General features: G+C 42.7%; 1 protein-coding gene across 1 annotated transcript in view; it reads right to left on the bottom strand.

Moving 5' to 3' along the window:
* The window catches only part of XPR1 (xenotropic and polytropic retrovirus receptor 1), a 105,601-nt gene that overhangs the window by 48,357 nt on the left and 41,162 nt on the right, over positions 1–16,082 (bottom strand). The window contains exons 3-4 of the mRNA XM_053391324.1: positions 4,920–5,021; positions 1,681–1,904 (exon numbers count right to left, since the gene is read on the bottom strand). Coding sequence (XP_053247299.1) covers positions 1,681–1,904; positions 4,920–5,021 — 326 coding nt within the window. The remainder of the gene's footprint in view (positions 1–1,680; positions 1,905–4,919; positions 5,022–16,082) is intronic.

Raw genomic sequence — 16,082 nt, 5'->3', positions numbered from 1 at the left:
TTTCAAAAAACACAAATGAGCACCCAGTTTCCGATTTCTCATGCAAAATCATAAGGCCAATGCCATAGTTCCATTTCTCTAGACTGAGATTCAAACCTTTGTACCATTTCCCTTTTAAGTGTTCTCTCTCTGAACTACTGGACTGCTCACAGGGATCTTGTTATGCTAAGTTATATTCTTCCTTGTCCAACTGGCTTCCTTCCCTCTTCCTTGCACAATGTTTGCTCCAGTCACAAAGACAATACAAAATGTGCTGTACTGCAACAATGCCTGTGTTGACGCTTTGGTGCCGCAGAAGAACTAACTGTTCTACTGGGGTGGGGCGGGGTTGTCATCTCTCTTCCTTCATCCAAGTCTCCTACCCACCAGGCTATGAAGTAGGCTGACTGCTGTGATTAGAATGAAAATCCTTCCTTTCCTGCCTGACCCAAGGCTTTTGTTAATGCCCATGGCCAAAAATGTTCTGCCCAGATGGCTGCTGGCAGCATTTTGTGTGGCAGGGATTCAAATCCATACCCGAGAGGAGCACTTGAGATTGTGACTACAGGTGTCAAAGTCACAGTCCACCTGCTTATTGGGCTACAGAATGCCTGTGATTGGGAAATGCAGTGGGCTTCTCCTGACAACATACAGGAGGGGGATTGATGGCACAGCTCTGTGATACAGGACATGCTTTGAATGCAGATGGAAAATCCCACATCTCCAATTAAAAAGCACAGGCAGAAAGTCATCTGCCTGAGACCTTGGAAAGTTGCTCCAACCCATAGCTGTCAAGTGTCCCTTATTTGAAGGGACAGTCCCTTATTCCAGCGCCATGTCCCGCTGCTGTCCCTTATTGATGGATGTCCCTTAAATTTCAAAGGAAGCAGCTCCTCTCCCTCCCTCCCTGCTGGCCAGGGAGGTGGGAGGCTCCAACTGTGTTGCTTGGCCGTGTTGCTCACCCAATAAGAAGTCTAAGAATGACTGTTGGGTGGAGCTTGCATGTGTGTGGCTAGTTAATGCAAGCTGAGGGGTTTTTTGAATGCTGGACGCCATTTTGTTGCACGTGCTGCTGCAAACTTTGCAGTGCAAAGCCAGGCCGGGGAGCCATCTTAAGTTGAGGCTGCATAGGCCTTGTGGTGCATGTGATTCAGATTCTATTCAGTTGAACCTCTGGTTACAAAGTTGGTTGGACAGTGTTCTCGAAGCTACCCAGCATGAGTTTGACCAGACTGCAGGAGGACAGGAAGACTGGAGTGCCTGGAACAGGCGAAGCTGCAGGTCCCTTATTTTGGCTGCTGGTCCCTTATTTTCAAATCTGTAAGCTGACAGCTATGCTCCAACCTAAGTAACTGAGCTAGCTGTATCAGCAGTTTGACGCAGCGGTCTGGTTCATATGCCACATTAAACCAAAGTTTAAAACTCTAAAGCTCCTGTTGCACTGTCCCTAGCTCCTGCTGCTGTCACACAAAGGACAAAACAAGCTAGATTTTGGCTTGCTGGGCCATCTGAAAAGGTTCAGACAACATAAGTAGTCAAACTCTGGCTTGTTTTCATCTGTGGCGCAGCATAAATGCGGAAAGAGCACCATGGGAACTCTGGGTGTCACCCATTGCAAAGATCTGGCTTAATCACTAAAAACTATTTGGTTGGAAAGACTAGAAAATAAGATCACAATGCTTTAAGGAGCACAGGTGATACCTGATAGTTCTGCAGTAGGATGAGGCTGAGGTAGAACTCACTAAAGGCCAGTTTCAGGTCTCTGATGTTCCTGTGCTGAACACGCTCTTCATGGGACAGGTGGAAGACTGGCATTTTACGTTGCCGCAGAGTGGTGAGACCACTGTTTTCTCTCTGTGCATCCAAAGTAGACTGCAGTTCATTCTGTAGTGTAGCAAACCTGCGCTGAGCTTCGGCAAGCTTCTCTTTAGAAGGGAAGAAGAAAGCAACAAGAGTGTGATCATACAATATTACAAATGAGTACTCAGTCAAGTTTGTCAGGATATTTTCTTAGGAACTCTGTATGAACATATGCACATTATGTTGTATTTTTCTAACTGTCTTGACAGGAAACAAGAGTTTAACATCAGCACCTGCAGCTAAAAACTGGAGCTTTCACCAATGAAAAATGGGGAGGGGGTAAAACACTCATGCTTTTAATGTTTTGTTTATTACTGCTTTGATGGTGTGTTGTTGTTGTTGTTTAAAAAAAGACAAAAAATCTGGAGGCTTCTTCCCTAGCCAATCAGTGTAGGTGTGCCATCCCACAGTCAATTTAAGTAGTCTATGAAATTCCAAACTCAAATCAAGAGTTATGGATATGCTTCCAATATTCCCTGAGAATGGAGAACATTTTCACCCTGTCTGCAGGTCTCCAGAACAAATACAAAACACTGGTTTTTAAACATGAAACCAGTTTGCTCAACATGAGGGGAAATTCATGACCTGCACTCCCTATTTTGGCTCATACTATTACAAATTGTGAATGTATACTGGAAAAGTTTCAGCCTCTCTATGTATTCTCTGAACTCAACTTAAACCTCTGTCTGATCGTTTGTGTTGGAAGAAGGCTGCTTTTAGATTCTACAAATGACTGATGCTGCTCTATGAAGGAATTATAGTTACATTTTATTATTCATCATTCTAAAGTACACTGGGGGTGGAGGAGAAACTGGAGGGACCAGAGGTCTCCCTCTGCCCAGCCCAAAATATTTCTGCCAGCCTCTGCCCATAAGCATGGAGCTCTGTCTGCCTGCCAAAAGTGAGGGCAGAAGTACTGCCAGCGGGATTGGCACCAACAGTAGCCTGGAGAGTCACAAAACTGGGCATACTCCAAGGGTGAGGGCAGGCTGAACTGGTCTGGGATCCACTGGATCCCAAGCCAGCCCCACTGCCATCACCTGATGCCATCTGGCTGAAATTCTACAGCCTATACTCCCAAACCTTTTCACCAGAGCCAGCAAAGCACTGTGGTTGTGGGAGGGTTAGTAGTTGCACTGCCCAAGTACACTCTGTTGCTGTCCAGCTGGGCTATGCTTGGTCCATACCCATCTTTAAGGGTGACTAAAAATATTGATCCAAATGGCAACTTTATATCTCTAGGAGGTTCCTTGTATTTCACTCATCATATTATTATTATTATTATTATTATTATTATTATTATTATTATTATTATTTTAATTAATTAAATTTGTATGCCACCTACCCATAGCTCTCAGGGGAGTTCACAACATAAAATTACAATATAAAATACACAATACTTCAGACTTTTGATTCTTCGTCATAAAAGGTGGGGAAACCAGAACAAACATGATCACTGAACTAGTAGGACTTCATTGGGAGCTACAGTTTCTACTTATGATCTAGTCCCTGGACTAAGTCAAGAGTCCCGGGCTGCTTTGGGAGGAGGGCAGGGTACACATTTAATAAATGATAATCAAAATAAATGCTTGTCCTCAGTGCCTATGCTGCTCAGAAAAGAAATCTGGAATCCAAAGCAAGCTTAATATCTGCTGTTTATTAGTACTGCACTTGTTATAACACTTGCTGGCTGTACTATTAAAAGGGAAACCTCTTTGGCTAAGACACAGGAGAAGCAATACCTTCTGGGACACCTTCCAGATTCTGTCACTGTCAGTCACATTCCCAGACTGCCCGAAACTTCCTGACCTGACAAATGAACTTCTATTACTGTGAATCTGTAAGGCTGACTATACAAACAAATTCTCTTCATATAAACAGAAGGTCAGCAGCCAAGGTGTGGTTAGTGTTTGCAATGAAGAGAACTAAATATGATAATTCAATAACCTGTCTGTGAAGGACTTTAACCTGCAGAAGAGATGGTGAACTACATTACCCCCTCTTCTGCAAGCTTTGCTAACTTATTCAAGACTTGTGGGGGTGGAGGGGGGTGATTGTGGTTCCTCTGTGGTGAGGAGAAAGTATTTTGCATATGTTCAGATGTACTCATGTCTTAATTATTGCTTTGGATTTTCTGTGTAAAACCTGGCTGAGCACTAGCTGTATGACATAGGGTCTCATCCGATCTTAGTTTAGCACTATGGGGCTCACACACTCCCCACCCCCCAGTGTAGCCCATGAAGATGTTGGAAGCTTTTGCTTAAAAAAAAAAAAAAGCTCCTTGTTATATCCAAACTTGGGGGAAGGTTGCTTATCTTAAACAAGATTGGATCTATGCACCCTGCTTATTTACTAACCAGGTTTTCCCAAGTTCAGATAGATGTTCTCGGCTGTTTCCAGTGGGGTAAGATACGTTTCTGCAGTGGCTTCACAAGGAACCTGTAACACTCTGACATGATAACAGCATCTACAGAAGATCCTTGATGTCTACCCTACATCTGAGATGGATCAGGGCCATCAAAGGAAAAGTTACAATATGTGCAGCTTTTTAGTTTGGAAAAGAGACAACTTAAAAATGAGACTACAGGGGACATGATAGTGGTGTTTGGTGTGGGGGAAATGGAAAGACAGGTTCTTCTTCTTTGACAATAAATAAGTAATAATTTTTTATTTGTACCCCGCCCTCCCTGGCCGGAGTACACATATTAGAACATGGGGTCATCCACTGAAGATAAATACTGGTCACCATGCCATATTATTTTAAACCCATATGAAGAGATGGGCTTCATCTTAGAGCTGAATCTGCAAATCCCCCAGCTAGGGAGACAAGAAAGGGAAGATGTCAGACAAGAATAAGTGTTTTGTTTTAAAGAAATGGAAGTTCCACAAAGCTCCTGGTGAACCTTACTTCCTACTTAAAAGACCAGTTGAGTCTGGGAAACCAGTCACAATGACACATATTACACCTGTGTTAAAAGTTCTGCACAGGTTGCCTATCGGCCACTGAGCCAACATCAAGCTTCCGCTGTTGACATTTAAACCCTGAAACTTTCACATATAGCTCAATGCTATCCTCTTACCTGAATAAAATGTGTTGATTTTGGCAAGTTCCTTTTCACAGGTTTGAAAGAATTTCTCTTCAAACTTGGCAAAATACCTTTTTACAGTGTCTTCATCTGTGACTGGGGGGAGGAGATACAAAAATAAATTTAAATAAATATTTTTGTACAGAACTCATAGCACAGAAATTGATGAAACGTTCCATCTTACTCTTTCAAACTTGTAACTGTGAAAATATTTCTCTGATGGAAAAGTTATATGTGAACTAGCAGAACTGTCACAAAGGCCTCGGACTTGAAGGAGTATTATTATTTATTTATTATTATCATCATCTATTGGAATTTATATACCACCCTATCCCCAAAGGTCTCAGGGCAGTTCACAGAAAAGATCAACATAAAAGCCACAATATATATATAATAAAAATAAAAACAACAATATCACCCCACTCTTTCTAGTTTACATACTAAGAGGAAACAAAAAGGTAAAGTAGATGAGCCCGTGACATACACAACTGGATCCTAAAAGAGCAATTGACACCTCCTTAGCATGGTTTTATTATTGTCCCTTCTTCCCATGTACATTTGAAAGTAGTTTTCCCATTTGTTCCACCATAAAGTGATTTGAAACAACCATCTATATATAAATTCCACCAATGTGCTCGGAATTTGAGCAAGGCAAGCTGACCTCCCACGTGAAAACAATGCTTGGCAATCGGCACTGGAACCAATGTTGAACAATTCATGGCGGTTCCACGTGGATCATCATTACGAAAGGACTTATAATGAAGCATGCACACACTCTTGCCCTCTCCAATGGTAAGAGAAAGGCAACCATATAATTCCCCCCCAAAGAGGGCAGATAGAATACTTAAGAAAAGTAAGTTTAAAGTTTAAACTGAAGTATGATAATTTCTGGTTACACTTTATAATTCCCCCCCTCTGACATTTAAAAACTGAACAATGGAATGTGTCACGCAGACATGTTGTTGAACCGGAAGATTTATAAAACAAATGAAAACAGTTTCTGTAAGGAGGGATTAGATACAAAAAAAACCCACCACTTCCTCATTGCAAGGGACTAATGTCTTTTACAGGGCTTGATTTTACAAGATATGTTCTGTTCGCAAATGAATATGAACATTTGAGGGTTCTTCCAACAAATGTCTTTAAAAGCTAATTAAGTCTTTCCTTTCCAATATTACAAAAGAATAGCAAGAAGAGAGAAACGTTCAACATCCTTAAGCACAAGAGAGAAATTTCCCATTGTGGAGAAGCAAAACCACATGAGGACGACTGCAAGAGGCAGCATGAAAACATTTGCAGAAACTGCAGCAAGTCCTGTTCCTCTTAAACCAATATGCAGGATGTGTGCATGGGTAGAAGAGAACAGAATGAAGTGCACCAGGGCCTCATGAGGAAGATTTCAATTTACACATCTGCAGACCTAAAACAGGAGTGCCTGGCGTGCTCTGGTCCATGGGGTCACGAAGAGTCGGACACGACTAAACGACTAAACAACAACAACAAGACCTAAAACTGTACTATGGTAGTGAAGAACATTTGATTAGGGACATCCAAGTTCAAATTCCATGGCTGAGCAGGGCTCAATACTTACAGGATTACATGGTGTCAAGGATTCATTTTCTTGAGTAGTTGAGGCAAATAAAGGTCAGTTACGCCTTACAAAGTCAGTTCAGACCCAACGCCAGCCATAGTTTTATAACTGGTATCTTGGTTTGCAACCGCTTTGGATTACAACCGTTTTGGATTACAACCACGTCAAACCCGGAAGTGTGTGTCCCTTTTTTGGGGGATTACAACCTATTTTTTGGGATTACAACCAATTTTTTGGGGGGAGGCCCCATTGGTGAAAGCGCGCCTTGGGTTACAACCTGTTTTGATTTACAACCGGACCTCTGGAATGGATTATGGTTGTAAACCAAGGTACCACTGTATTGTGGGATCCTGTGCTCCCTTCTTGCTCTGCCCCTCTGTTTTACAAGGGCCCCCCTGTCTCCATTGACTTGAAGATACTATTATGTCTGACCCTTACCAACGGTGACCAAAGAAGCTCCTAAGTTACCTTTTGGAAACTAAATTACTGTACACCGTCATTGGGTGATCTCTGTAGTAGTCTATGAAAGGTTACATTTTCAATCAAGTCTCACTTTTGTGCTGGATATTAACAGCAAGCAAGTAGCCTTGCTTAAAGTATCACCCTGTCTATCTGAGTATTTGTCGTCGTCCCCTGCTCACACCATTTTGTTGTGGGGCCTCACTTGCATACATCAATAGTGAACTCATTCTTTAGCGTCTATATAGCCAAAATGGCACTATCCATGCAGGGAGGCCTTGTGGAGTTACAAGCCGTACAAAGAATCTTTAGGGAAAGGGTCCTGAAAACGAGTGAGGGGCTGGACCAGCAGAATGAGAAATGAGCCATCTGACGAGTTCCTGGCTAAAGCAGTATACAAAGTTCAAAGCTCATTCTCAGCCACTACACAGAATGTGGTACATAGATTTATGCAAAAGCATGAAGGTATTTGAGAGACAAAAGTAAACCTTGAACACAAAGCAGAGCTTTAATTTTATACAAAGATCTCCTCTGCATTCATAAGCCGTAAACATCTAAATGGAGCAGGGTCATATTAAAACTGACCTGCACAAACACTTTTCATAACGCTTACTTTCTAATCTGTTTTCACACAGATGCCTATTTACTGGCTTTCAACAGGAGTGCAAGCAATACAACCTGCCATCAAAAGGTTTCCCTTTGCTCCCTTGGCAGCTCAATAATTTAACTGTGCTAGAGTAGTGCTGCTCAAGGCTACTGTGCATTTATTTTGTTCAAAGCCAGCCAGGACAAAGATGCAAAAGCCTTTCTAGGATGCCAAAAAGTTGGCTAAGCAGCTCCATGACAATAGATGTAGTTTTCAAAAGGCACCTAGTTGGTTTCCAAAAGAACGCCCTTTCCTTTGGATTTTTTTTTTTTATTCAAATCTTTATAGAGTGGTTGCCCATGGATAGGGCATCTAAGGAAAATCAATCAACATTGCAGGCTTGCTGCTATCTCCCAGAGGTTGCTATCTGGAAGCTGATTTAGTTTGATAGTTTAGAAAAGAACAAAGTGCTTATGCAACAGAAGCTGGAGAAATGTGCCTGATTGGCATTTTATGTTACTTTGATTCATTTAATGTCCTTCTTATATTTTTATTGCGTATTTATTTTGTACTAGGAAGTGTTTTTATTTGCTAATGCTTTGCGGTTATTGTGAGATGCTCAGTCTGGTGGCATACAAATACTGAAACAAAAACACCCACACCCACCCAAAAATCCATCTCTTGCTGCAAAGGCTGACATAGTTTAAGCTCCTTTCTTACAACATGCAGATTGCAACAGCCCATAACAGGTTACATGGCTCATCCTTGAGTAGCTTGAGATGTCTTATATAGGAATAGTCTGTGCCATTATGACCATGCTACAACCACCCTAAAACCTGCAGCACACCAATGTGGGAGTCATTTAGAGAACTGGTCTCTAAGTTAGTTAAGAGATCATTGTGGGAAAATTTCATTTGGACTATACAGTTTGTCACTTATAGAAGAGAAGAAATGAAGTAAATAGGAAAGGAGGAGAGAGAAATGGGGGGGGGGAGGGAGGGAGGGAGGGGGGAGGAAGGGAGGGAGGGAGGGAGGGGGGAGGGGGAGGAAGGGAGGAAGGGAGGAAGGAAGGAAGGAAACATAAAACAGAACTAAAAAACCACAATACACCAATATCCAAACTAGGTCTCATGGCTAAGTTTTAAGTACTAGAGCAACTAAAAAAATTTAACTAAATATACTTAATTCAGCTGCTATGCAAAATTTGTATTACATTGTATTACATTATTCAACTGAAAGAAAAATGTATTGCAACTTGTTCCAGGGCTTCTGGTTTACTTAAATGGGGGAAAATCAGGTGCGTATCTGTTACAGATGTATTGGTTCAAAACTTTTCTAAGTTTTGAAATGTTCAAAACTTTCTAAAGTCTACAAATTACCACTCCACTCACATGCATCATAGTACCTCATGTGAATGCTATGGGGAAGGGTTCTGTTCTGTACTCCTTTGACTGCCTTGGGAGAATCAAGTCCCATTCTCCAGTGACCTTAGTCCATGTGCCAGGATGAAAATGCTTCCCAATATTTGATGAGTAATGCTGAACTGGATTTTTGGCAAGGCCTGAACCCCAAAAGATGGAAAATAGGTGGTAGAAATGCAACAGTCATAGAGTTTTGTGCGTAACTAGAATTTTAAACATTGTACCCAGGACACAAGTCCAGACATGTAACCAGGTGAAGCAATCTTCCTAAAGCAGCTGCAGCAGGGCAAAATACAAGACTATAACAGAGCATTGTGTGGTCACCCACATTCTATTACAGTAACCTCTGAGCAGACATACCATTTCATCCAGCCTTCATTCAGGCACAAGGCACTGTCAGCTGATCCAATGCCACCCAAAGTATGCAGAAATGAATAATCAACTGGGCATATGCACCCCCCAAATCAGCTTTGAGTCGCTTGTACCTCTTGGAGAGTCTTCTCTATGAGAAAGCTGTTGTTGCTGTTGGTGACACCCATCTGTCTCAAGAGACAACAGAGTGCACCTCCAAGGGCAATGGCAAACCACTGCATTAGCAGGACAGAAGTGACCTCCCTGGGGCACAAGCCTGGGCAGTGTATATGAAGATCCTGGGCTGCCCAGACGACAATACCTGCCTCTTGGCCTCACTGATGTGGTCCAAAGGAAAAGCAGAGCAATACATTTGGCACCAACTTGGCTGCAAGAGTTGCTGGAAGGAGGTGTAGGAGGTACCATCCAACTGTCTTAAGGACCCCACTCTGGGTTTGTGACAGGTTTAACCTTTAGCCTTTTCCTCCCCTGGAAATCTCCCTCCAGGCAACCAAGGTTTAGGAATAGAGTTTTCCTTCTCCTACCTTCCCAGGTTGACAAGTTCCACCTGTCCCTCACTTCCCTCTACAGCACAGGCAGAAACTGCCTTCTTGTGAGAAAGTAGTGTGTGCATATTTGCTGTGGCCTAAGTTCCTTATTCATTTCTACATATTTAGGCTACTGTTGGCACTGAGGTCATCACGCTTGACAGTGTTGCGGCCAAACAAAAGCACTGGGCTAGATGCAATGGTATCCCAACTCAGAACACCGTTCTGGGGTGTGGGTGACCATACAAAGCTTTCTGGGTCAGAAATTCTTTGTGCTGGTGCTACCTTAAGCAGATTGCTTCATCATGATGCGTGGCATGACTTGCACTGGGTAATATCTATGTAAATTGGTTAAACACAAAACCATGTGATTGCTGCAGGTCCATCAACTATTTTTTGTCACTTGGGATCAGATCTTGACAAAAATCACACTCAGTGTTATTCATACCAGGTAAAAATTCACCCTTTGGGGGTAGCATGGCTCAAGGCCCACCTTCCCCTTTAGATTCTCTTCCTGCTGTCCTAGTCGTTGCCTCTGCTTAATTTCTGTTTCTATTATTTTTGTTCAGGAAGCATTTTCTCACACTCAGGATGCAAAAGACTTAATTCAAGTAATGTTGAGGGCACAGAAGTAAATGGCAAGTACAGACTGACATGACAGCTGTCTCCTTTCTAGGAAATGTGCACAAAGTAGCCTTGTGTCTGCTGCCAAAAATTCACAAAGCAGGTGCATTGCAATAGATCTTGTTTGAAAACATGTCTCTGGGAGCATGTTCTATTAGCTTCCAGTGCCATACCTTCTAAGATTTAATGTATGTTTTCAATATCTCTCTGCTACGTTTGTGCACCACTTGTTGCCAGGTCTCTGTTTCTAAAAAGTCATTAAGGCTCTTCCACCACTGCAGGAGATGATGCTCCTCCCCCCCAAAACAACAACAAACAACAACAACAACAACAACAACAACACAAAGAAAGAGTTTTAGAGAGTACGAACAAATGAAAAAGCAAATAACCTGGGGCCAGTGACAACTGTAGTCCCAAAAATCTGGCAACCACCAGGTTGGGGAAAGTGCTCTAGAGCTAAGATCAAGTGTTAGAAACTCAGATATATATATATATATGTAGTGTGTGTGTGTGTGTGTGTGTGTGCGCGTGTGTGTGTGTGCGTGTGTGTGTGTGTGTATATATATATATATATATATATATATGCATGCTACGCATCAAATGGCTTCTTAAACCAGGAATGCCTAGCTGCCATTTTTGGGCCAGATGGCTCAAAAGTCATATTTTCCAATACAACGTTTTGGTTCCTGAAATTCATTCTGATTCTGCAGATAAAATATAATGGGTAGAATTCTAGAGGATGTGTTGCTGGTGTGTGGAAACAGTAAAGATCCAAGAATCCCCAGGTATGCACCTCCAACCTCCAAATGGTGGAGATTCCCCCACCATCTCTCTGCATGCCCTTTAAATCTGTTCTAGAGGTTCCCCTAACCCTCCAGAGCAAATTTAGGGGGCAGAGAAGTTCCACTGCACAGCTAAAACACCTTACACTTGTCGAGCTGTTTTGCTGGATGTCTCCCACAGCTTTAAAACTACTGGATTAAACTGGTCTTCATCTGGTACAACTGAGTCAAGCCCTGATAAATGGTGCATTACACCAACAACCCTAATACAGTGTTACTGTTTAAAGAGGGTATAGAAAAAGGAAAATGAGGGGGGGGGACACACATAGAGAGAGGGAGAAGAGACATATAAAAGCAGAGTCCCACTCAGAAAAGGCAGAAGCATAATTTTGAATGCACAGATAGGTTCCGGGGGGAGGAGGGGGACGGCGATGCACACCAAAACAACATTTCTAGGAAATGCAACTCTTCCAGGGGATAAAACCTATGTCATTCTGAAACTGGGATAAACATTTTTTGGGGACATGAACTGTCAAGTCATATTGTTACAGACCCCAAAGTAGGCTGTAAACAGCTTTGAACTCCAGCATGTTTAAAAGGATACTGAAGAAAAACAACTGAAAAGCTTTGTCCATGCCAAAAGGCCTTTAAGGGAGCACAAAATCTTGAACTTCTGCCAAATTCATTCTTCTGCTTTCAGACTAGGTGGCCCAGATTTCACATTTCATTTCAACTTGCTTATACCGAATTTTGTACTTTGAGTCAGTTTTAAACCTCCCTATTCACACCTTCAGTGAAGACTAATCACATGGTTGGCATGCACAGCGTTAGCACAACCTGCCATTGATTCAATTTTGCTACTTAGTTATTTACAACCAAATCCCAGGGTAGCGCAGTGGTCTCAAAACTTTTTGAGCACATCTGCAAACTATTGAAATTGTTGTGGGCACCATGCATACCACAACCAAGCAAGACATTACTGAAATCTGGACATGCCCTTTTACACCTAGTTTGAAGTTCTCCATTGTTATAAGAGGAGGGGGAGATCACAGGTGAATTGAAAAGGAATTGGGCTATGCTATACAAAAGCTCTGACAGAACCTTAAAAACTGCTAGATAAAAGCATTTTGATATAGGGATAATAAACTGATTAAGGAAGAACTACAGCTCACTTTGAGAGCTGTCTCTAGGAATTCTCAAATGTTGTTATAGTCACTGTTGCTATATATCACTGCTGTGATACCCCATGAGTGCAGAAGAAACACAAAGTACTGGGCAACTTGTATTTTATTTTACTTAACTCAGGTGGCTGAAACAATTTCATAACCTCTACATAACTACAAAAATAGGTCTCTGTGCCTGAAGAAATACATTTTTTAAAAATGAAAGAAAAGGTATTGGGGGTATTGGTTGCCAAGATCCTGACTTTACTCTGCACATAGGGTTTAGAAAGCACTCTTTGCAGGAGCATCAGTTTGAATATATGTAAATGCTTAATCAGCCGCCAGAAACGTTGCTACATTTAACATAAGCATAAAGCTTTATTTGGTCACCAGTGATCTGATTAAGTAACATTCCAAATCCCTTGAGAAAGAGTCACCGCCTCTTCCCACATGGGTCACCTGAGTTTGTTATGAATGTTTCAGGAAACCCCTATAACTGAAGCAGGAACTCTGCTGGTACCTGTCCACTAAGCTTGTCTCAGAGGCCACCTCCCTTCAGTAAGTGATGTTCTTTAACTGCATGCATAGGTGAAAAAGTACTTACCTTTGTCTGTCCTGAATCTTCCAGCATTCAGCTTCATTGGATGACCCCAAGTTCCAGTATTCTTCCATCTCTCAGAATATTCTCATTCTGAGATATCAAATGAAGCTGAATACAGTGGTACCTCTGGTTGCAAACGGGATCTGTTCCAGAGGCCCGTTCGCAACATGAGCAGAACGCAACTCGCGTCTGCACGTCTGCATGTGCACGGGTTGCGATTTGCCGCTTCTGCACATGTGCATGACATCATTTTGCGCGTCTAGGCATGCACGAGTGGCAAAACCCGGAAGTAACCCTTTCCGGTACTTCCGGGTCGCCGCGGGGCGCAACCTGAAAACGCTCAACCTGAAGCAAATGCAACACGAAGTATGACTGTATTGGAAAATTTGGAACAGATGAAAGTAAGCTTTAAGCTAAAAAATCCTCAAATATTGCAACCTTTCCCCATAGGAGAATTGCTCCAATCCCTTGATCATTTTGGTGTCCATTCTTCTGAAGCTTTTCCAGCTCTACAAGGTGAGGTGACCAGTATTATACACAGTATTCCAAGTGCAACTGGCAGTTTTATTTTCAAAAAAGGGATTAAAAAAAAATCAGTCTTGGATTCCACCTCACTGCTTTAATGTTGCAGAGCTGTGACATTCCAGACTGATGGCATCAACCTCATGTCACATTTTTTAAAAAAAATAAAATCTAGAGCGGTGCTTCTGTGAAAGTGTGAAGCATGATAGAGCACTTCTGCGTATGTGCGAGGCACGTTTCTGCGCACACGGCAAAACCCGGAAGTATACACTTCCAGGTTTGCCGCGTTCGCAAGCCGAAAAGACACAACATGAACCTAACGCAACACGAGGTATGGCTGTATTGAGTACATTATGTTGAGGACTAATTCTTGGTTGAATATGGTACATCATTTAGAGCCTGGCTTCAGAAAAAAGCTAGACCAAGGTACAGTGGAAAAACGTTTTGCACAATTGCTAGCTGGTTGCTTTCCTCCTTTTTCATGGCATATGTGTTATTGAATGATCAGTAGAGCAAAACAGGGACTGCATAATCTATTTTTGATTTCTAGCCCATAACATTTGGGTTTAGTGAAGAACTGTCACATGACCTTGTGTGTAAGACATTCAGCATTAAGAGAGAAGGTGGACAGTTTCAGGTAATATCATGTCTTGGCACTGCCTCCCAGGAATCAAGCAGTTTTATTATGAGACACACAAAAGGTAATGATGCATTCTCGTGTTCACTGCTTAGCTTCTTGCAGCTCTTTATTGCATGCGACGTTACTAAAACTGTAAGATGCCTATTTGTAAACTAGGTTATGCTGTTAGATGCTCTATTAAAATATCATCAAGTTGGCTTTTCTCTCCTTCCATACTTACCCAGCTGTTGGGAGTGATCATGTGCATAATTAGCCAGTACAAAACTTGAGGCATTAGTATGCCACCTTATTATGCAAGTTTGAATGTGTTGTGTTTGGTGGACAAGCCAGAAGTAATTGTGGCAATTAACAGTGCCTCGGGGATACGGAGATGCCAGTGTTTTTCCGACTGTGTGCTACTAGATGGCTGATATCACAGCTTTCTTCATTTCTCTTGCTGTATTATTATAGCTTCTGTCTAATTCATTAGGATTTTTATTGTTAAGTTTATAGACAGCAACAAAAACAGACTTAATAGGCAAATCATGAAAGTTATAAACCAGCAATTAATCAAAGTAGACGCAAGCTTTCTATAATGTGGTTGATGCATTTGATGCTGCTTAAAGAAGGCTGATCGCCGAAGAATTGATGCTTTTGAATTATGGTGCTGGAGGAGACTCTTGAGAGTCCCATGGACTGCAAGAAGATCAAACGTATCTGTCAGGGAACTGCCATCGGAGCTAGAGGAGGAGGCAAGGCTCCACAGCGATGCTGGAGAAGGGCCCAGCAGGGAGAGAGGCAGCTCTCCGGCTGGGGAAGGAAATCAGCGTAACACCAGGGATAAAGGGGGGCCGATGGGGGAAGCAGAGAGGAGGCTCCAGGACTCCTCGCAGGAGACCAGCGAGAAGAGCACGGGTCCTCCGCTGCCCACACCCACCCTGCGCAGAAGACTTCCGTGCAGGGAGAGTAGGCGGCGACTTGGCGTCAAAGAACTTTTCTGCTGGAAGAGGTTCAAGAAACGTCCACTGACGGATTCTGCTAGCAACTGAACAGCCACGGAGTGAATGGCTGTCCAAACAGAAAAGGTTTAACCAGGCAACCTAGCCCAGAGTGGCGGTAACTTACGCACGAGCAACCCCTAAAACCATTACAGTATCAATTCTTAAGGAAATCAGCCCTGAGTGCTCACTGGAAGGACAGATCCTGAAGCTGAGGCTCCAATACTTTGGCCACCTCATGAGAAGAGAAGCCTCCCTGGAAAAGAACCTGATCTTGGGAAAGATGGAGGGCACAAGGAGAAGGGGACGACAGAGGACGAGATGGTTGGACAGCGTTCTCGAAGCTACCAACATGAGTCTGACCAAACTGCAGGAGGCAGTGGAAAACAGGAGTGCCTGGCGTGCTCTGGTCCATGGGGTCACGAAGAGTCGGACATGACACGACTAAACGACTAAACAACAAAAGCCCTAAAGTAAGTTTTAGGTGGAGAAACAAATTGCATTTGGACTGAGGCAAAATGGCCCCCCTTATTCACCCCCACCCATCATTTTGACTGCCATTTGTGGGGCCCTGGAACTTTGAAAGCCATTTGCAGTCCTCCCCCTTCTCTAGTCAACTAGTGCATTTTCAAAGGGGATGGCATCATTTGAACTCCAGAACAACAGTTTGCAAACACTTTGACACTTCAAAGGAGATCCACTCTCCTCAGTCTGCAAGTGCTTTGTCTCCTTAGAGTGTAGTGCACTCCTGATTGGTTAGAATTATGTATTTGACTATAATGCGAGTGGTCATTATGATCTTGGAAGATGTTCAGTAGGGCCAATTCTGGGGTGAGTTCTAATACCTGTTTAGCTATTTTGCATATCTCTTACAGGACTTGCTGTCCAGAAG

Source organism: Podarcis raffonei, chromosome 6, assembly GCF_027172205.1.
Source record: "Podarcis raffonei isolate rPodRaf1 chromosome 6, rPodRaf1.pri, whole genome shotgun sequence".
Lineage (NCBI taxonomy): Eukaryota > Metazoa > Chordata > Lepidosauria > Squamata > Lacertidae > Podarcis > Podarcis raffonei.
This window is presented reverse-complemented; position numbering and strand designations above follow the sequence as displayed.